The sequence below is a fragment of the Rattus norvegicus genome, chromosome 1 (assembly GCF_021556685.1).
Source record: "Rattus norvegicus strain SHRSP/BbbUtx chromosome 1, alternate assembly SHRSP_T2T, whole genome shotgun sequence".
Lineage (NCBI taxonomy): Eukaryota > Metazoa > Chordata > Mammalia > Rodentia > Muridae > Rattus > Rattus norvegicus.
Genome location: NC_141534.1, coordinates 189,503,722 through 189,526,601, shown reverse-complemented (window position 1 = coordinate 189,526,601; position 22,880 = coordinate 189,503,722). Strand labels below are relative to the sequence as shown.

The 22,880-nt window shown below is 45.5% G+C and overlaps 1 protein-coding gene across 3 annotated transcripts in view; it reads left to right on the top strand.

Moving 5' to 3' along the window:
• The first annotated feature begins 3,953 nt into the window (after positions 1–3,953).
• The window catches only part of Gga2 (golgi associated, gamma adaptin ear containing, ARF binding protein 2), a 42,003-nt gene continuing 23,076 nt past the window's right edge, over positions 3,954–22,880 (top strand). Inside the window, exons 1-2 of one of the 3 annotated variants that reach the window (XM_087659577.1) lie at positions 3,954–4,226; positions 21,636–21,720. In XM_087659577.1, the coding sequence (XP_087515703.1) occupies positions 21,656–21,720 (65 nt within the window). In that variant the 5' untranslated portion in view covers positions 3,954–4,226; positions 21,636–21,655. 3 annotated transcript variants of the gene reach the window in all.

Sequence of the window (22,880 nt, the reverse complement as noted above, 5' to 3'; positions counted from 1 at the left end):
TAGAACTAGAACTACCATTTGGGTACTTGAAATTAAACCCGGTTGGTTTTCACGCCACATTCTACAGCACATGTTAGGAGCTGGTTTATAGAAAAGATCAACATTCCAAAACAGTACAGAGGGCTGAGGTCTTGGTTCACTAGGCTGCATAACAATATACCACAGAATATGGTGGCTTAAACTAAAAAGATTGTTTTGCTTAGTGTCCTAGACTGGAAGTCCAAGGTAAGTGTCATAGGGTCAGTTTCCTGTGGGAACCTCTCCCAGCTTGCAGACAGCCACCTTCCACCTTCTTGCAGTGTCTTCCTCTGTGCACACTTGTCCCTGGTTCCTTTCAGAGTATCCTTGTCTTTTTCAAGGGCACCAGTCTGTCTAAATGCTACCCACCCTAATAGCCTCTTAGCATAAATAACACCCCTATATATCATCCAAATGCCCCCACATTGTATGATACTGGGGTTTAGGTTTCTATATCCATACAAGTCTGTGGGACACAATTTAGCCCAGAACCAATTCAGTTCCAGCCTGGATTCGTGGATCCCAATCTCAGGCTCCATTTGGAGTTGGGACCATAGTGGACACAAGCAGGGCTGTCTAGACAGCACATTTTTCTTCCAGTCCTGAGACCTGAGGCTTAGCGTTACTGTTGGTGTCTTTCTTCATATTTGCCCTTACGTCCACCATTGCTTGTAAATCATTGGACTTGGATTCCTGAAATCAGGGTTCCTTTCTTGAAGCCTTAATTAACTTGGAGTAGTGTAAGTAGGATGGTGACCCCAGCAGAACTTTTAGCTTCCTCAGGATAAGCAGTCTCTGCAGCTACACTTACTGTCCTCTGAGGGCAGGATGTGAGGATTCAGCAGAGGCTTGATCATAAAGGACCTTGTAGCTTCTTTCTGGTTCTTTTAAATCTACACCTGGGAAAGCCAGCTTCTAGGTCATGAAGAAACTCAAGCCCTTGTGTCTTGAGAGGTCCATGTGACATCAGAACCTCCTGCTTCGTATAAGTGAATCATATTGGAAGCTGTACTTTTAGCCCCAGGCAAGCACCTTCTGAGACACCCAGAGCCACAACACTCAGAACACTCTGAAACTTCAGACCCAGGATTGTGAGGCAACAAATGTTTGTTTAAAGCCACTTGCTTTGGGAATTATTTTTACCTGGAGGTAGATAACTGTTATTCTCTCCTTGCCCAGGTGAGTATGGGAAAGGATTAAAGAACTTTTGAATCTTTTTTTCGAGAGAAAAAAAGTTCTTTATTTGCAAGAAGATCAAGCTGAATTTTTGAAATTTGGTAGAGACAACAAAAAAGAAAAAAGAAATCTCTAGAAAAAATAGAACAAAACCATGTCTTAGAGAAATTGGTGTGCTGGTTAGTTTTTGTTAACTTGACATAAATTTAGACATATCTGAGAAACAATCTTTTTTGAGACAAAAGTCTGTGTAGTCCTGGCTGGTACTCGGTATGTTCCCCAAGTTGGCCTCAAACTCCCAGAGGTCCGCCTGCCTTTGCCTCTGAGTTCTAGGATCAAAGGCATGTACCACCATGCCCAGCTTGGGAAGAGGGAATTTTTTTTTTAAGGTATTATCTTTTTGCCATATTTATGCCTGGTCCCCACAGAGGTCAGAAGAGGGCATTAGATCTCCGGGACTGGGACTATAGGCAGCTATGAGCTGCCATGTGGGTGCTATGAATTGAACCTGGGTCCTCTGTTAGAGTAGCCAGTGTACTGAACCATCTTTCCAGTTCCCCCTCCCAACTCTTAGTTAAGTGACATCAGAACTACTGCTCTTGAAACAGGAAATGGTGGTTTCCAGTGTGATAGCACATGCCAATGATCCTAGCCTTCAAAAGGCTGAGGCAAACTGGGGATAGTGGCACATGCCTTTAATCCCAGAGCTCTAGGCACAGAGACAGGTGGATCTCCTGATTTCAAGAACAGCCTCTTGAAGACATTGGGGCTACACAGAGAAACCCCATCTGGGGTGGAGGTGGAGCTGAGACAGAAAGTAAGCTCAAGATCATAAGCTACGAAAGCCAAAAAGGAGGGAGAAGGAAGGTAGAGGGATAGAGAAATAGAAACCTAGAGAGACATAGGCTCTGGGAATGGGAATGTTCCCGAAGCTATAGAAATGCTGGTAGACCTGGTATAGTGTCTTGGACATGTAATGCCAGATGAGGATTAGCAGTTCCAGGTCATCTCCCATCCTCAGCTCCACATAAAGTCATTTAATTTTTTAATTATCTGTAATATGCAGGTGTACATGTGAGGTCAGGGGTCAACTTTTAGGAGTCAGTTCTAATCTTCAGTGGAGGTTCCAGGCATTAAATTCAGGTTACCAGACCTTTAACACAAGTACTTTTCCTCACTGAGCCAAGTTCCAGACCACCCAGGGCAGCATGATGAGACCTTGTCTCTCTGCCCCAGAAAAACAAACTCCCTCAATGAGCCATCTTGCCTCCGTAATGAATTTGAGACCATCTTGAGCTTTTTGAGATCCAGTGGCGAAACAAGGCTAAGTTGATTCTGATAAATGTTGTAACACTGATGAACTTTATGTCAAAATCACAAAAGGATGAGGAGACAAAGCAGAACAGTGGCTGTCAGGCCAAGGTAGAGGAAGTGGGGAATTGTTTCCTGTCGGCTACGTTGTTTCTGTTTTAATAAATGTTAGCTGCAATCCTCAGTTACCCAGATCATCATCAGCACTGCTAACCTTCTTAGAAGCCAACAATTATTGGTTGCAAAGAATAAAGCTGACTGAGTAAATAAAGGTAATAGTCCACCAGGGAATGTGTTGAAAACTCTAGGACTCACAGTCTCAAAGGTCAGGACTTCCAACCACTAGAGTGATGCAAAATCTACCTGAAATTCCCTGGGACCTCAGGCAGCTGCAATTGGTTCCCGAGGTTGTGTCCAAACTCCCAGGAGAGCATCTTGTCAGCTTAGTCAGCTGTTCTGCCCCTGTCAGTGGAACAGACAGGTAATGCTATGTACAGGACACCCACTGTAGTGAGAGAAGAACGCTTCCTGTTTTAAGGATTTTGTTCATGGAATTGGAGACTGCCTGTTTGAGTAGCCAAGTTTGCAATTTCTTTTTTTTTTTTTTTTTCCTTTTTTTTCGGAGCTGGGGATCGAACCCAGGGCCTTGCGCTTGCTAGGCAAGCGCTAAATCCCCAACCCCCCAAGTTTGCAATTTCATTCATACTGCCTTTATCTAAGTTACCTTTTGTCTCAGAACTAGGGTCGTGTCTGGGTTGCAGACTGGCAGTTGGCTAGAATACACAGTCCTGGGTTTGATCCCCAGCACCACAAAAACAAGATGTTTTCTTCATAGTACTTATGTGTGAAATTTACATTTACTATTTTAAAATATTAAGATTTCGGCTGACAGGAAGTCTGTTATTCTTGGTTATAAACACAGTACCTGGTACACTGCTTAATACACAATAGGAAATTAAATTATATCTCATGAATAAAGTGTTTGAAACCTTCATCTGTCAGACCAGTTCTTTCAAAAGAATCAATATCATCAACTGGCTTAACTGTTAAATCTGAAGTCTCCCAACATCACTTCCTCCTATCCAGGAAAAAATTCTCCCTTGCAAGATCTGTTGCAAATAGCTGTCTGGCCCAATGCCCATGGTTTTTGAGTCCTGATATCTAGAAGGAAATGACTTTGTGAAAGACTAAAGTGAAGTATGACTAGGAGGGATGGTTCGATCTGAAGGGAGACCTGAGTTATAACTTCAAACTTTAGGGCTCATTATATCAAGGAGATTATATCTGAGTGCTAGCTTTTAGATAGACAAATCCAGGTTTTAACATGCTTAAACAGGATTTCTTTTTCCCACATAGCTGAAAGGTCAGTGGTAAACTAGGTTGTGGGACTGTTGGCTTAGTGACATCAGCAAGGGCCAGGGTCATACCACTACTGCTCTCCTGGCCCTAGATCTTGAGCAGCCTCTGCTCAGTCAGCTGCCACTTCCTTCTCATGTGCTGGGGAGAGTGGTTTTCTGTGACTGCCCTGAAAGCAAAGCCACATCTACCAGCATCCTCCCCCAACTCAACTTCCTATTTTTGTGCCCATGACTACTAGAGAAGAGAGCATCCCATACGTCAGTCAGACTCGGAGGTGGAATAGGGTCTGTTCAGCTGCGTCTGCACCCAAACCAAGTCTGGATTGATCGGTTTAGTGAAGACAAAGGTGTGGGTGTTCTGGGGTAGGTAAAAAGCCTTGAAATGTTTAAAGCAGAGAAGTGACATGGTCAACTTTGCTTTGGGAAGGTTATCCCTGGCAGCATGCTAAGAAGAGATTAGAACCCTGGCTCCAGGGTACTAATTGGGCATGAATGAGGTGGGTTCTTGGTGAGACAACTGAGTTTTCTCATTGTGGGCTAGGAGGGCCTGTATTAGAATTCTCAGAGAAACAGAACCAGGTGGACATGGTTCTGTAAAAAGAAACTTGGTATAAGGTAGTGTTCTGACTAGTTTTGTGTGTCAACTTGACACAAGCTAGAGTCATCACACAGAAAGGAGTATCAGAGGAAATGCCTCCATCCATGAGGTCCAGCTGTATGGTGTTTTCTCAATTAGTGATCAGTGGAGGGAAGGCAGAAGGCCCAGCCCATTGTGGGTGGTCCCTGGTCTAGTAGTCCTGGATTCTGTAAGAAGGCAGGCTGAGCAAACAAGCTGTATCCCTCCATGGTCTCTGCCTCAGCTCCTACCTTCAGACTCCAACCCTGCCTGAGATTCCTGTCCTGACTTCCATTGATGATGTACAGCAGTATTTATGTTTAAGCTAAATAAACCTTTCCTCCCTAACTTGCATTTTGGTCATCTGACTTTCTTTTTTTTTTTTTTTGGTTCTTTTTTTTTTTTTTTCGGAGCTGGGGACCGAACCCAGGGCCTTGCGCTTCCTAGGCAAGCGCTCTACCACTGAGCTAAATCCCCAACCCTGTCATCTGACTTTCTTAATCTCCCAATTCCAGTTCTAATCCTCAAGAAACACCCTCATAGACACACCCAGGAATTTCTAACTAGCTACTATGGCCCTTAACATAAGATTCGGTAATAGCCATGTAAGGGCCTGATAGATCTGCCTGTCTGCTTTTCTGACCTCATTCCTGGCGTGCCCCATCCTCTTTTTCTCTGATCTTTGGTCACATCAGCTTTCTTTAGACTCTTGGGCATTCCTGCTTCCTTCCTGCCTTTGCTCGTGCTGTTCAACCCCACCTTGACTCCTCATTCTTAACCTTCTGATCATAACTCCAATGTCAACAACAGGAAGCCACTGACTTTGAGAGCCTCCTTGTAAACCCTCACCTGGTTCTCTATAGTATACAGCTGGATTGATTATGGAAATGACTGAATAATTAGGTCTGCAGCCACTTGTTGGAGTCAGATTGTGAGGTCTACAAGTGCAGGAGGTTCATCTGCCTTGTCCAACACTACACCCAGTGCTGAGAATGTAACTGTTCACCCAGTAGGTGGTCAGTAAGCACCTACTCAGAGCAGGTGATCAAAAGGTACGAGTGAAGGCCCAGATACAAAGGCTGGGGACGCTTGTCTAGCATCTGTTGATCCTGTCATGCCCAGGCTTAGCAGTAATCAACCTTACTAAGCCTTGGTGGTACATGTCCAGTAGGTGAAGAAAAACAAAGGAGCTGGAGAAAAGAGAGGGACTGGAGAGATGAATGGTACAGTGGTTAGAAGCACTGGCTGCTCTTCAGAAGACTCAGGTTCAATTCCCAGCACTCACATGGCAGCTCAAGCATCTGTAAGTCTAGTTCCAATGGATCCAGTGCCCCTTCTGGCCTCTGAACACATACAGACATGCATGCGGGCAAAACACCCATTTACATATAAAATAAAAATAACGGAAAGAAATCCTAGACATACGTCTGACTGGATCAGGTGTCAAGAGTGGTAATCGAGGTTAGTCGTTATGTTTAATTAGAATATGGTTCACAGTGCCTGGGAGCTTCGTATCATTGTGGTTACTATTTTTGTTAATAGATATGTAATATGAACATGACTGGCAGGTTTTTAAATTTAGACAGCAGAACAGATTAGGTATTTTATAAGATCTTGGAATTTCCAACTTTACCTTCAGATCTGGGCAAATTGTTAGGGTGCCAGCCATTCATTCTAAACCGGGACAGTAAACTCCACCCCCTACCTCTGTTCTCCCATGCTGGCTGCTATAGCATAGCATAGCCCCGACAAAGGATCTTTTCTGCCTGGAGAACACCTCACCTCCTTTGGCTGGGTCTAATCTTGTCCTCACTCATTTGTGGAACAAACATTGGGTGCCAGGTTCACAGGTTAAGTCTGAGGGTGTTGAGGGAAAATAAGACAGGACCTTAACTATGGGTACCACCCACCTAGGTTTGTCACCTTATTTATTATGTATTTCTGAAACAGGGCTTCTTTGTAGCCCGAGGGAACCTTGAACTCTCCCTTTTCCTACTTTCTTGCAAGTGTTGGAATTCTACATATATGCTCACCACCACATCCACTGTTAGCCTTCATGATTGATAATTGTTATCAATTGTTCTGTTTGTTTGTTTGTTTTTAAGACAGGGTCTCTCTGTTTAGTTCCCTTTATCTTAGTTGGCTATGTAGACGAGGCTGGCCTCTAACTCACATAGATCCTCTGCTTCTGCCTCTGCCTCTGCCTCCTGAGTGCTGGGATTAAAAGTATACACCATCATGCCCAGCTGTTAACGCTTTTTTTTTTTAGACTTTGACAATACTTTTTATTGTTTATTTAGCCCTTCACAGCTCACCCACACAGAGAAAAGGGTTCTTATTTGTAGTGGGTAGCTCATTTTGTAGCTTTGTTAACGCTTTTAAAAGTGAAAAAGCTAGGGCTGGAGAGATGACTCCAGGGTTATGAGTCGTGCTGCTCTCACAGAGGACAGGTCTGTTTCCCAGCACCCACATGGTGGCTCACAACTCTCTGTAACTCCAGTTCTAAAGGAACTGATGTCTTCCTCTGACCAACTTGGACAACAGGTGTTCCTGCACACACATAGCAATAATAGTAAAGATAAAAAAGAAATAGAGGCCTGAGCTGTATGTAATGGGACAACCCTGTCACCCTAGCAGCTCAGAAAGGTCACAATGAAGTTGGAGCCAGCCTGGCCTACACTGAGGAATGGGTAAAGCGGGGAGCCTATAATTCCAGGAAGCCAAGAAAAGAGGGTACCAGACTGTTGGAGTAATGTGAGCCACACACCTGGCTCCTGATCCATTTCCCATTATCACTAGTATTTGTGTTGGGAAGAAAAATGGAAAGTGTCACACACACCAGACACTCACTTTACCATACCCAACCATTAGTGTGGTATATTTGTCACAAGGAAAGAACTAGTACTGTACATTTCATTAGCTGAAGTCTATTTATTGGATTCCCTTTGTTTTACCTTTTTTTTTTTTTTAAAGAGTAAGACCCTGGCACCCAGGCTAACCAGGAAGCCCCAATCCAGATGCCTTGGTGCTGGGATTGCAGACATGTGTTACCACAACCAGCTACCTGGTTTTTACTGAAAGTCTCCTCTTCCCATATCCTGCTCCATGACACCACATACTAGTGCCCCAGGCTTGTCTCCACAGGGCCAGGCTCGAATGCTTTTGGGGTTTTAACAAACCACGAATGCAATTACCTTATCCTTTTACAGAGCTCTGGTATGTAGCGAGAATTTTGCTTTTATTTATATTTTTAAAGATTTATTTATTTATCTTACGTATATGAATGCCCTGTTGCTCTTTTCAGACACACCAGAAGAGGGCATCAGATCCCATTACAGATGGTTGTGAGCCACCATGTGGTTGCTGGGAATTGAACTCAGGACCTCTGGAAGAGCAGTCGGGGCTCTTAACCACTGAGCCATCTCTCCAGCCTGCTTGCTTTTTTTTTTTTTTTTTTTTTTTAAAGCAGAAATATTTGTAAGAATTGGTTTTCTTTTTAATCCCAGGTGTGGGGTATGGGGCTGCTTCTGATTGTCCACAGCAGGTGACTATGATTTGCCTTGTGCTCTAGCAAGGGCGTGGTGGTTTGGCCAGCTGCAGATAGTTTTTGCCAGTGTGTGATGTTTGGAATTCTGGGGACTTTACAGAGGATATATAAATGCTAGAGGCCTGATAGGGGAGCTGCTGGTTGGCTGTGGTTCGTTGAGGTTCGTTGAGGTTTGTTGAGTAGTCCACCAAAAAGAGACAACAACAAGAAGAAGAAATTAGATATCCTGCCAGCAAAGATCAAACTTAACCCCAAGGAACTCAGCATCACTAATCAGCAGGACAAAGTCTAATGATACAGACAGCCCCTTTCCCCTCTAGCCTTCTTTCTCTCCTATCTAGTGTTGGGGGTTGGGAGGGTGGAATAGGGTGGTAGAAAAAAGAACCAGTCCTCTTGGGAAGACAGCTGCTATTTGCCTTCTTGAGAGGCGTAGTTGCAGAAATTATAGGAATTACATGGAAGTCTCTTCAGGAGAAGTAAGTCACCTCCCTCCATGCGTTCAATTTAGATCCATTTAGATCAGTATCGACTTGTGCATATTTATCTTATTTTAAAGGTTATAATCCAATATAACTTTTTTTTCCTGTTTGAGACAAGGACTATCTAGGTAGCCTTGGCTGACCTGGTGCTCTCTATGAAGACCACTGGCTTTGAATTTAAAGGTCTGCCTACCTCTGCCTCTTAAGTGCTAGGACTAAAGCCATACAACACTAAGCCTGACTTGCATTTTGCTGCTCAAATTGTGCTAGCCTTGGACATTAAAGAGCTCTTTCCTGTGATCCTTATCACCACTACCTCTGTTTTGTATGCCTGAGCTTGAAGCCAGGTTCTTATGCATGCTAGGCAAACACTCTACTACTGAGCTACATGCCCAAACCTAGAACTTCCTTTCTTTTCTTTTGGTTTTTTGAGACAAGGTTTCTTTGTGTAGCTCTGGCTGTCCTGAAACTCTCTCTGTAGACCAGGCTGGCCTTAACTCAGAGATCCACCATATTCTGTCTCCTGAGTGCTGAGAATAAAAATGTGCACCACCACTGCCCAGCTAGAATTTCTTTTCTTTCATTCTTTCTTCCTTTCTTTCTCTCTTCCTTTCCTTCTTCCCTTCCTTCCTTCCTCCTTTCCTCTATTCCTCCCTTTCCTTTTTGAGACAGGTCTCCCTAGCAGTCCTGGTTGTTTTGGAACTCTTGTAGACCAGGCTGGTCTTGAACTCACAGAGATCCTCCTGCCTCTGCCTCCAGGTGCTGGGATCAAGGGTATGTACCCAGTCCTAGAATTTTCAAGAGATGAACTGTTAGGAATAATGAGGGGAAGAGTTTTTTAAAAATGTAATGATGGGGACTGGGGCTCAGCTAGGACAGTGCTTGGCCACCATACACAAAGCCCTGGCTGGGTTTGATCCCTGCACTGTATAAACCAGGCATGGTAGTGTACCCTTGTATCCTCCATTACAGGTCACGTTTGAGTCTAGCCTAGACTACAGGAATCATGTCCTTTAAAAAAGAAAGATGATGAAGAAACTGGTGAGATTTTAAAACTACTTCAAAGGAGAATCCAAAGAACAGTCTCCAGACTAAAAATACTGAAATAAATATGCAAATGGACGTAGAACTGGTTTTTCCACAGGAAGGGGCTTGTGTGTTGTCTGGACAGTATTCATTTGCAAGTCTATGGATAAGAATAATTCCCCATTGTTTTCAATTATCAACAGTTTGCAGAGATGTGAAAGGATTCCCAAAAGACCCGTCAGGTAACAAGATAGATAGGATAACGGCAACACAATTTTGTTTTAAGAATAAAAATTTCCTTACCTGGGTAATGTAGTGAAATAGACCCTCACTCCTTGCCTGTGCTGAAGCCCTAACCCCCATTGTGATCTTAGAGGCTGGTGAGGTGACCAGGTTTATGTGAAGTTCTGAGGGGCGAGGTGCCCCCACTCCCGTGAGATTGATGTCTTTATAATCTGACAGTTCTGCTGCTGCTGTAGTGGCTCAAGCCTGTAATTCCTGTACTTGGAGGGATAGAGGATTGCAGGGGTAGTGAGATCCTATCTCAAATCCCAGAAACTCAACAAACACGACTGGAGGGCTGTTTTCTATCTCTTCTCCACAAGTGAGGATGCAGTGCAGGCAGAATCCAGAACATCTGCAGCAGCAAGAAGGGGGCCTTCTCCAGACTCCCTGACGCCAGAGGCATCGAGCTTCCTTCCAGTCAACAGAGACAAATAAATGTCCATTGTTAGAGACACCAGTGTGGGCCGTTTTATTGCAGCAGCTTGAGTTGTCTAAGAAGAACAACTAGGTGAGCATAGAACCTGCACACAGAGTCTCTCGTCACGTGTGCACGTGTGGAGTTTCATAATGCTAGCGTTAAAGATTGCTAAGGATACCAGCCTGTCAGCTTTGTGGATAGAGTTAATTAGAAACTGAGCTACATCACACCAAGTGTCCTTGGTTTTTGGTTTGTTTGTTTGTTTGTTTGTTTGTTTTTGATATGGGGGTCTCACAGATATAGGCCTAGATTGGCCTCAAACTCAGGATCCTCCTGCCTCATCCTTCCTAATGCTGTGATTATGGTAAGAACCCCTATGAGCAGCTTCTTTGTTACTTACTTGATACAGGGTTTCATTGTGCAGTCTGACTCAGTCTTGCCTCAGCCTCCCAAGTGCTAGGTTTACAAGTGTGTACCGTCATGGCCAGAAGAGCAAATGTCCATTTAAACATAAATATTTGGAGGCCTCTCAGGGCTTGCTAGGTAAAAGTGATTGGCCTATAAGCATATAACGGTATGAATTCATCTTGAGAATTCATGTAAGGGTGAGAGGAGAAAACCAATTCCACAACACTGTTCTCTGAGCTCCACAAGCACACTGTGGCGTTGTGTGTGCCTGTACAAACACATGCGTATCACACGTACACACACCCACACACATAATGTTTAAAAAATTAAAAATAGGGGTTGGGGATTTAGCTCAGTGGTAGAGCGCTTGCCTAGCAAGCGCAAGGCCCTGGGTTTGGTCCCCAGCTCCAAAAAAAAAAAAAAAAAAAAAAAAAAAAAATTAAAAATAGGGCCATGGAGACGGCTCAGAGTGTGCACTGCTCCTCCGAAGGACCCTGGTTCAATTCCTAGCACCCATATGGCAGCTCACAACTGTCTAAAATTCCAATTACAGGAAATCTGACACACTCTCTGGCCTCTTCGGGCACCAGGCTCACATGTGGTGCGCGCACACACACACACACACACACACACACACACACACACACACACATCTGCCATACACATAAAAATAAAAACTTAAAAATAAATGTGTATTTGGGATTGTGATATGCCTAACGACCTCGAGTTACCTCTTGCTGTTCCCACTATTTATGTGTCCATTCAACAGATACTTATTGGCATTGGTATGCCAAGCACTATTCGATGTGCTGGTGACCCAGATCTATAAATTAAAGTCCTTCCAAGTGTGTGTGTGTGTGTGTGTGTGTGTGTGTGTGTGTGTGTGTGTGTGTATTGGGGGTGTGGCACTGAGGGTGGGGAATGACAGGGGCAGTAGGGGAGAATTGGTGCTTCAGAGGAACCTTGTGCATTGTCTTGACCGCCATCCAAGCTGAGGCCTCCTTCGGCCTTAGCAGACCGGTTAGTAGTAGATCATTGACAGCAGTGGCAAAATTATTCTGGCCTCTAGACATGCGTATTAACCCTGTCCACTGGACAGACCTCTTTCTCCACTGGCTGGAACCAGTTTTATGCCCATTTGCATGTTTGTTTCAACAGTCCTTTATTTTATGTAGATTTTTCCCTTTGGCTTTTCTTGTGGACATATTAATACACCATCTTCTTGATTCCTTCGTTTAAGTTTGAGAGTTAAATAAAATATTTCATGTTAGACAGGGATGGTACCTCACACCTGTAGTTCAAGCTTTTGGGAGGTTGAGGCAAAAGGATTTTACTATAGGTTTTTAGAATAGCTTAGCTTACATCATTCAAAACTGTCTTGGACTAATGAGTATAAGAGACCCTTTCTCAAGAGCAAAACCAGAAACCATAGCAAAGCTGTAGTGGTATTACATGCTTGCAGTCAAGTTTGTACCACAGTACAGGATGACCAAGAGTTCTGGGTCCTTCTCAGTTATGCATTGATCAAAGCCAGCTAGTTACGTGAGACCTTAACTCAAAACAGTCAGAAAAAAGTATGTTTATACAAATTTAATGTGCTCACTTCTTAGGGTATGAGAATCGTGACCTGTTTTTTGAGAAAAGTATCCTTTAATAAAATACGCGTTTTATGCATTATGGTGTAATATGTCATAAAAAATAAGTGTGGAAGAAATCAGAATGGAAGATACAATGGGAGGACCCTAATAAAAACGCTGAAAGGATGATTCTTTATCTGAAATTCAGATTTAGCCAGGCTTCCAGTATTTTATCTGGGAATCCTGCTTCAGAAGAAGAGGGGACAATACCTTGTTAGCTTGGTTTTTGACCTTTCAAGTGGTCTTGCACAAAAAAAGACCTCAAGAGTTGGAGGCGACTGGGAGGAGGTGCATGGGGGCGGGGCGGGACCCAGGAATGGGCGTGCCCAACAGGCCCCGCCCTATCACGTGCCTCTCTGTGTCTGCCGCGTCGGCAGCTGGAGAGCTAGGCGGCGTCGGTGGCTGCAGCTTTTGAGCAGGGGTGACTGCGGCCGCAGCGCTGGGCAGGGCAGATGGCAGCGACGGCTGTGGCGGCGGGGACCGGATCCCCCGCAGGGACCGAGTCGGCGGAGGGCGCCCCTGGCTCAGCGGCGGCACTGGAGCTGTGGCTCAGTGAGTAGCATCGCGCCACACGTGATCCTGCTTCCCGCCGCCCGGGTTGTCCTCCGCGGCGGGAGGGGGCCTCTAGGCTGGTCCCGGGGATTCTGGGGACCTCAGACCACCCTACGGCTCAGTGGCCCAGCGACACCACTAAACAGCTGGAGCGTGAATGCTTAGCGATCTCTTGTGTTAAGCACTGTCCAGAAAGCGTTTCAGCCATTGTTAGTCTGATCGCAGACCAAGAGAGTACCTGCGTTTACTAAATCGAGACCCGTGCGGGTTATGCAGCTTTTTTGCAGATCATTGAGTCTTAAGAGCTCATGTGGCTGCTACCTTTAAGGGCAAAACCAGCCTTTGTGCCTCAGTGCGTGTTTACTCTGGCCAGACTTAATTGTTCCTTTTTCCTAGCTTAAGGGTGGTCCCTGGGGGTGCGGTTCTAAAGGCTCTCGCTTTATCTGAGGAATTGAGGTTCAGAGAGGATAAAGAATCCACCCCTTGTGTGGGCTCCACTGCGTGCTGGGTGCACTGAGATGGTAACACTGGGACATTGCTCACAAAAGACATGTTCATTGGCTACTGGCTACCAGAACTGCACCTCATTAACAGAAGCTGGAGGAGGGGCGCTTGTTGAACATGCTAGGGGCTGTTTTGTTTACCTGGGGCTTGTCATAGCTGATATACAGTGTTTGTGTGGACAATGGAGGAGGCCATATTCCAAACAGGAAACTGCAAAAACTCAGGATGAGAATGTAGAACATTCTGGGAGCGAGTAGGCCCATTGCCCAGGAGTGCTAAGCTTAAAGAGCAGAGAACCCAGAAAAGAGACCCCAGGCTAATTTACTAATGGAAGTAAGAAGAGCATGGGCACCGCAGAAGGGGTTGTACTATTTAACATTTTTTTTTATTACATTTTGTGTATTTGGGGTGGGGTGTGCTGCTCCTGGCTGGTGGAGATCAGAGAACAACTGGGGAAGGGGGTCAGGGTCTTGTTTCTCTCCTTAGGCTCTTCTGTGGGTTCTAGGGCTCGAACTCAGGCTACAAGGCTTGGTCACAGGCACCTTTATCTTTTGAGTCATTGCTGGCCCATAGCTTTCTATTTCAACGTGTAGGAGAAGCTGTTGGAGACAGCTTAGCCTTCATTGAAAGAAAGTACCACATGCAGTCTACATGGTGAGCTGGTTGAGGGTGAGACTTCAGACTTGGAGTAGATACAAGGTCTTTAGATAGCTGGGGTGGAGTGGGGTGGGGTGAGGGTGGTACAGTAGGAATGAAGGCAGTGGGGATCAGGAGTAGAAAGGATTAGCTGAGCCCATCAGCAGAGTTTAATGTAAGCACACGTGCAGTGTGCATTACTTTGATTAAAAAAAGACTTGGTGCTGGGCTGTAGCAGGGCACACTAGTTCACACTTGTGAGGGAGAAGCCAGTGGATCTCTGTGAGTTCAAGGCCAGCTTGGCCTACATAGTGAATTCCAGGACAGCTAGAGCTGCATAGTGAGACCCTGTCTAGAAAAAACCAAACCAAACCACCCAAACAGACAAAAAGCAAATAACAAGAAGACAGTAAACCAAACCCAGAAAGGAATAGCATCACCCACACTCCCTTCCTTCAGGGTGCACAGACAGACTCCGGAGGATCCGCAGTGTCAGGGAGGCCCCACCGGTGTGGAGGACCAATCGTGTCACGAAGTTCGAAGTTTGAAAAGTTCTTGCAGTTAGGAAGAGGCTCTGGGCATTCAGCGGGCTCCGGGAGGGTAGGGGCTGGAGGGGTGGTCTTGAGAGCCAGGCTGCTGTGGGTGTGTAGAGCAGAGCTTTGGGGCTGGGACAAGAAGGTATGCCCCAGGCAGTAGCCTGAAGGTTCAGAAGCAGATGGGGAAAGCTGTTCTGGGAAGAGCCACAGAGAGGGGTGTGGCTAATAGTTGCTTTCAAAATGGAGGCGGGGGTTGGGGGCACTTTGAATCTGGGAAAAGGTTATTGAGAGAGCTTTGAGGAAAATGGTGGAAACAGAAGGCTTGTGAACTGGTGGAGAACATCGAGCTTGGATTGGAGTTGGGGGGCGGGGGGTGGGAAGTGTATGCTGAGTTCGGTAAGAGCCAGCAGCTGCTAGTGGATATTTAAGAGAGCCTGCCTGCAACCCAGGCTATGCAAGGACTTGGGTTTCTCAGTGTAGCCCTGGCTGTCCTGGACCAGGCTGACCTCCTTGAACTCATAGAGATCTGCCTGCCTCTGCCTCCCTAGTGCTGGGAGTAAAAGCCTGTGCTGCCACCACTGCCCTGGAGCTAATCCTTGATTGTCACATTCCAGGAATTTTTCAAAGGTGGCAACTACTTTCAAAGAGGTGTTGAAGCACATCGGGATGATCTGTAGGGAAGGAGTGAAAATGGTCCTTTTCCTGTGCTCAGCTGTGAGGAGCAGGAGACGGTCATCCAGTGGGAATTTGAGAATAATGGAGAGGGCACAGGAACCTCTGTGTGGTTCCTATGGGGAACTCTCCTTCTTGGATTCTAAGGTCCGTGTTTAGCCACTGCACAGGGGCTTTCAGGTGTTAGAGCCCGTGGGTGTCTAAATGGGAAGTGTCAGGTCGGGGTGTGGCCTGCAGAGGGGAAGAGCCGCCTGACCAGGTGCTTGTCTGGGGAAGGAGATAAAGGTGGTTGCACATGCAAACTAGTAGGCCCTTCTCACTGCAGTGGGCTTGAGGAAGATGAGGAAGTTCATGAGTGCTGGAAGAAAATCAAAACATGGCGCCCAGGTGCACAGCTGGCCTGCATAGTGTCGGAGAACGGAGTTTCAGCCTCTGTAACTGACATCTTAGGCCTGAATGTGGTAGGCTGTGCTATGGTAGGCTACGCTATCCATCACTGGACATTTAAGTTCTTAGCCTCCACCCATTAGATGCCGGTTATACACCTGACCTTGTCAGTCCTGACAGCTCAAGGTGCCTCTGGACACGTCCAACTTCTCAGGATGGGGGAGGGCTGGATCAGAAGCCCCCTCTGCTTGTCCATCCCCATCCCCCCTCTTGGTTGGGATGTTGGGATTGTTGATTGCTCTTCAGAAATGTGCATCACAGGGGCTGGGGACTTGGCAAGTGCTGATTGCACAGGCGTGACTGCCTGGATTTAGATCCGAAGCAATCACATAAAACGGCAGGCATGACTAACTATGCACATCTGTAAGTTACAGAGGGCTGAGGGCTGAGACAGGCAGATCTCAGGGGCTTGCTCCAGCTAGCCAGGCTAGGCAAACCAGAGAGCTTCAGGTTCAAAGCAAGACCTTCCACAAATATCTACACAGGCATGCTGTGTGCGTGCGTGCGTGCGTTTGTGGGTGCATGTGTGCATGTGCACATGTAGGGACAAGACTTGGAGGAGTTTGTGGCATGCTCAGGTAGGTGTGTCATTGAGGAGCAGGATATAGCGTGGGTCTAAACGGGATGGAAAGAAAGCCATTGACAGATGTTAACCTCTACCTTCTCCTTAGAGTTGTCGGCAGGATAAAAATGTTAATACATATTTATAAAAGTGGTTTGTTTTGTTTTGTTGTTGTTGTTGTTGTTGTTGTTTGTTAGGCAGGGTTTCTCTGTGCAGCCCTTGCTGTTCTGGAACTCCCTCTGTAGACCAGGCTGGCTTCGAACTCAGAGATCAGCCTGCCTCTTGCTTCCCAAGTTGATGATTAAAGGCCTGTGCCACCACACCTAGCTAGGCAATTTTATAAAATTCTTAAAATAGGGCCTTATTATAGTGTATAGTAAGTGCCCAATAAACTGAACTTTGGAAAGAAAGAAAAGCTCAGCGTAGGTATGGGCCTAACTCCTTACTGTTCCATACTGCCATTGAGGTTCTGTTTCTTGGATTTGCTCAGGTCTCTGCTCCTTGATGCATTCATCACAGAAATGTCTTATTTCACCGTGATTTCCAAAAGTTACTGTTCTGTCTGTGGATACAATGGCTTTGATTATGATCTTGGGTCTGGATGACCTAGTGAATGACACAGGAAGATGGCCAGAGGAGTTGGGTAGAAGAGGGCGGTGATGAAACCTAGCTGAACTCTGGACTTCGGTTTGAGAAGGGATAGTTCCCCAAAGAAGCATGAAGAAGCTGTCACCGAAACATACAAAGGACAGCTGCTATGCACCCCCAGAAAGCTGGGTATGGCGCATGCCTTTCATCCTAGCACAAAACAAGGTAGAGGCAGGCAGATCTCTGAGTTTGAGGCTAGCCTGGTCTACAGAGTGAGTTCCAGGACAGCCGGGGCTACACAGAGAAACCTTGTGTCAAGAAAAATATTTATTTATTTATTTATTTATTTATTTATTTATTATTTGCGTATACACAGGTCCTTCTGCCATCTAGGTCCTGGGGAACTGGTGGTAAGAGCCTTTATATACCCAACCATGGCTCCTGCCCAGGATTTGTTTGTTTGTTTGTTTGTTTTTTTGGTTTTTACATGGTCTTGCTATGCAGCCTGGGCTGGCCACGTATTTAACTCAATGTGGTCTTGAACTCGTGACAATCCTCCTGCCTCAGCCTCCTGAGAACTGGGATTCAAATTAACACCATGCCAGCTAGTGTGTTTATCATTGTTCCATGTGACCACATATAGCATTGCCCTCCATATTGCTAATGAGGAACTTTGGGCACTAATATGAGTGTAGTGTAATCTAGTTAGTTGGCTCCTTGTAGAGGCAGGGCGGGATCCTCAAGTATTACCAGTATTGTGCTGTTTTTCAGGGCATGTGGTCACCTTGGTCTCTGACTCTGGATTCGAACTCTGGTCTAGTGAAAAATGAAGCGTTAAGTGGCTCTCCTCATTCTTGCTCCCAGGTGGTAGGTAGTCTGTCTTCCTTCCTGCCCCTGGAGCTCTGGATTGCAGTCTGCCTAGATTTAAAAATCTAGAGCTGAGCTGCTCTCCTAGCCTGCAGGCCAGCTTACAGCATTCAGACAGGCCCGGACAGGTTTCCCCAGTGTGCTGTATTGGATAATTGAATAACTGACTGACTGTAGAACCCTCGGTTTTGCCCCAGGGAAAGATTCTTGTGAAGTCAGCACTGCTGGAGAAGTGAATTGGGCTCCTTGAGGGGGAAGTTGGTCCAGCCTCCAGGCTCCTCTCGAAATCACACGCCCACTCTAGTGACCAAGCACTGTCATGATGACCATGGCAATTGGTTGTCATCCAGCTGAGATAATTTGGCTTCTCAACTGGTCAGTCTAGGAGTCATTTCACCCACAGCCGGACTCTTCTGCTGCTGTCTTAATACCTGTGACTCGAGCAGAACAGGAATGGTTTGCAGTAAATCTTAGGAACACCTTTTTTAAGCAAATATGAGACAACGTTATTATTTCTTGGATTCTCCTTGTCCCTTCTAGGGTTAGCCTCAGGAAGGGTCCTGAATGTCCATTCTCACTGCCCTAGGGACTGTGACAGTCACAAAGTGATAAAAAGGTCCTTTGAGGGTCTTACTGGCTGTTCCCTATGCTTCCCCCCACCCCCTAGCTCCTATCTAAATCAGATTTGTCTCAGCAGCTGTTCTCACAAGTCAGACCCAGTTGTTGGGTCTCCTGGGGCCATTTTCTCTGTGGCTGCCTGAGACCTCCAAAATAGCTTAGACAGTCAGGGATTATGTGTTCAGAGGCCAGGGTATATCAGAACTGAAATTGCCACCCTCTGGCCAGCCAGGCCAGCCCTGTACATCAGATGATTCACTCTGTCTCTAAGTGCTTATCTGTGCAGAGACATTCTGGTGCCTGGGTAGGTAAAGGTGAGAATTACCTCATTCCTGCTTTGGGAGAGTCAAACTTCTCCTGAAACCCTGCCCTGCCTATGTCAAGGATCCAAACCTTCCCACCAGGACTTGGGGCTAGGCTGACCTGGTCCCTAACTTTAGTTTGTACACTTTTCTTGCTCTGTGCCTGGAACAGAGTCTCCTCAGCTGTGAAGGGTAAAATGATAACATTGCTGTTGGTCATTCCGAGGACTTTGGCATGGTGTCCTGCTTAGCTAGCAGCTAGAGAAACAATAGAGGTGACAGCCATTACTTAGGGGCCATAGCAACCCTTGAATGAATCCTCACCCAAAATCTAGCAGATAAAGACAACCCTCTTAGGTCTTGTGGAGTCTTTGCTGCTTCCCTTGTTAGGGTTTGGGAGCTTTCTAACTTTCTCTGCCACAGTGGACCCCCTTCCTCCCCAGGTACCCCACAGACAGGGAGGATGGAGAAGGCTGGATTCTTCACACTGGGCTCTGCCAGTCCTTTCTTTCCTTCCAGGTCTAAATTCCTCTGAGGTGTCCACCTTGACCTTGTGTTCTGAAGCTGAGACTTAAATGGTGAATCACTCTTAGGTGATTCAGGCACTGAGTGGAGAATCACCGTGTTAGTTTATTGAAATAGCTAGGGGTTGGGGATTTAGCTCAGTGGTAGAGCACTTGCCTAGCAAGCGCAAGGCCCTGGGTTCGGTCCCCAGCTCCGGAAAAAAAAAAAAAGAAATAGCTACCGATGGCCCCGGCTTAGAACAGCTAGGCAACTTGGTTTATTCTTTTAAGATTTATTTTTCTTTTTAAATTTCGGGTATGTGAGTTTGACAAGGCTAGTATTGGTGCTTGTGGAAACCAAAAGAGGGTACCAAGATCCCTGGATCTGGAATTAGGGGTGGTGATGAGTGGCCTAACATGGGTGTTGGGAACTGAACTCAGGGTCCTCTGAATTTTCCACAGGCTATTAACCACCAAGCCATCCCTTCAGCGCCCCCTCCCCCCACCAGACTTACAATTTAAAAAGTTATTACACTTTATTTTTATTTATTTATTTTAGCCTCTGTGGGCAAGCCACTATAGGTATCTCAGAAAGCCAGAAGATGGCATTGGATCTCCTGAAGCTGGAGTTTCAGGTACTTTTGAGCCACCCAGTATGAGTGCTGGGAATTGAACTCAGGTCCTCTTCAAGAGTAGTACACACTCCTAAACACCGAGCTGTCTCTCCAGCACCTATTAAATTTTACTTCTTTTGTGTATGTATGAGTGTGCGTGTGTTGGACTCAGTTCTTCCTCCACCATGTGGGCCCTGGGGACCGAACTCAGGTTGTCAGGCTTGGTGGCAGGTGCCTTTACCAGCTCAGCCATCTCACCAGCCATCAACTTATAGATTTTGGAGTGTAAATAAAGTTAATTGGGCCAGTCTTAGTGGGAAGTCACTTAATGGTTAGTCCGGGAGTGTCATAACCTCTGCTAAGCACTATTGCTAAGCACTATAGGAACGATGTGGCGTCTGTCTTCAAGGGTTTTAATCACTTTAGGCACAATAAGGGTGCACATAGTTTTTATGGGAAAAAGTGGAGAGTATTGAGAATTAAATAATTATTGATTGCTTACTGTGTGCTGGCACTTTAGACACATCCTCCCTAAGTATGACAGTCCCACGAGAATACTATATTCCTTTATTTTATAATTGGATTGAATTCAGAGAGTTCGAGGACATTAATTGATGGCTGTGATTATTTAGGGAAGACTTAGAGATCACCACCATGGCAGTTGGAGGGGAATGGGGCTAAAATGGCTCCTGCTGTTGAAGTTGAAGCCTGGGAGTTGGGATCCAGCCTAGGCAAAATAGTGAGTCCCTGTCAGAAAACCAAGAGAGAAAGTTTCCAGGAGTAAGCTATCGTCTATTTTGTGTTGGTGGGAGAGAAAAAGATGAAGAAGGAAATCTTTTTTCTTTTAATTTTACTTTTGTGGTACCAGGGTGGGAACCAGGGTTTTTATCCTAGGCAAGTGCTGTACACCTGAGCTCCACGCCAGCTCTTAAGTCTTGGAAAGGGTGGGTGTGATTGGCAGATAGGGTCCTGCCAGGTCCTGTGTGTGTATGCTGTGAGGGAGCTGACAAAAGTTCCATTTTCTTTGTATTTAGGATGAAGTCCATAGATAGATATGTCCTTTGAGTCTCACATGAGTGTCACGTGACAGGAATGTGCCCACAGTAGGAAGCACTAAGTGACTTCAGGTTGAGGATGGAGCCGCTTGCAATCAGAAGTGGGGGAGACTTGGTACTGGAGTGGGGTGGGGAGGAATTTTCTGCGGTAGAAATTCTGATAAGTCTTTAAAGATTTTTAAAAAAATTTTAAATTATATTTTAAGTGGTGTGTGCATGGGGGGTGGTGGTGGTGGTATGTTTGCCTCAAACTACCGTGCACAGGGAAACTCAGAGCAGAAGTTTTTGGAGTCAGTTCTTTCCCTCCACCATTATGCTCAGCTCAAGTCATCGAGCTCGATGGCAAGCACCTTTACCCACTGAGCTGTCTCACTGGCCGCCTGAGGAGGTTTGAAGAGTGGGTAGGCCTTTGAGAGGAGGAAAAGATTTTAGGGGAGAGGAATAATAATATCATATTTCACCCCTGAGAATAGATCTTTGTGGCCAGGACAAGGGTGGACAAGCCAGAGCCAAGAATTTTATTGGAAATGCTAGACCCAAAACCAGAGACTTCCTGCAGCAGGCTGTTGTCTTGCTGCTGTGGAGGGCGGCTGCTACCCAAGCCAACCACGTGGCAAAGCCAGGGTAGGTGCTTCTGACACTGGCAAGAAGGCACACGGACCAACTTTGGCTCGAGAAATGGCCGTACGCCTGCCAGTTAATTTCCTCATTTACGCACTGAGCGTTATCTACAGTAAAGGCATAACATTTCTGGCATGTGGTACTTGACTGTGGTAAACAACACAGGCATCGTCCCTGCCCCTTTCAGCTGTCTGCCCACTCCTATGACCTCTAGTGTTATGACGTCACAGCATTTCTTTGGTTATGTTTTCTTTAACTTTATTGTTGATTCCTTGACAGACAAAGCCACAAACCCAAGTATGGCAGAGCAGGATTGGTCAGCCATCCAGAAGTTCTGTGAGCAGGTGAACACCGACCCCAGTGGGTAAGCTCCTTTATAGACACACTTGACTTTGAGAGCAGGGGACAGAACCCTGACCCTTGTCTCCAGGGACTGACTGTAGCTGGGACTCATTTCACTCTGTGGTATTTTGTTTATATATATATAATTATTATATATATATAATATAAATATATAAATATATATATATATATATATAATTTTATTTGTTTGTTTATTGAGACAGTGTCTTTCTATATAGCCCTGGCCTTGAACTCACAGAGATTTTCTTGCCTCTGCCTCCTGAATGTTGGGATTAAAGGCATGCTATGCCAAGACAGACTTTTTTTTTAAAGAAATGTTTATTTTATGTATTCGAATACACAGTCACTGTCTCAGACACACACCAGAAGAGGGCATCAGATCCCATTACAGATGGTTGTGAGCCATCATGTGGTTGCTGGGAATTGAACCCAGGACCTCTAGAAGAGCAGTCGGTCCTCTTAACTGAGCCAACTCTCCAGCCCCCTGACTTTTTTTATTTTTATTTTTATTTTTTCTTTTCTTTTCTTTTTTTTTTTTTTTTTTCGGAGCTGGGGACCGAACCCAGGGCCTTGCGCTTGCTAGGCAAGCGCTCTACCACTGAGCTAAATCCCCAACCCTGACTTTTTTTTTTAAACTAAGATTTTTTTTTTCTGATTGTTATATGTTTTAAGTTATAAAACACAAATGGAGCTAGGTTTCCCAGTGACAAACTATTAGCTATGATTTAAAAAGTTTAAAAAGATTTATTTAAATGCATGTGCATTTTGTCTGCATGTTTGTAAATGCACTGCATGCATGCCTGATGCCTACAAAGACTAGAAGAGGTCAGATCCCTGGGCTAGAGTCCTGAGGATGGTGGTGAGCTGCCATGTAAGAACTGAATCGAGGTCCTCTGTGTTCACACCAAGTGCTCTCAACTGCTGATCCGTCTCTTAGCCCCTTATTCATTATGCTCTAAATATACTATTTTATGTAGGAGAAAGAAGGGCAGGGCTTTTATTTTATTTCGTTTTATTTTTGCAGTGATGGGCATTGTACTCAGGGCCTTATGCATGTTAAGTGTGCGCTCTACCACTGAATCATGTCTCCAGTTAGAGTAAGGTTTCGTTGAATGCATTTCCAAAGCCCTTGTAAAGGAAATGAGAACTAATCATTCACCC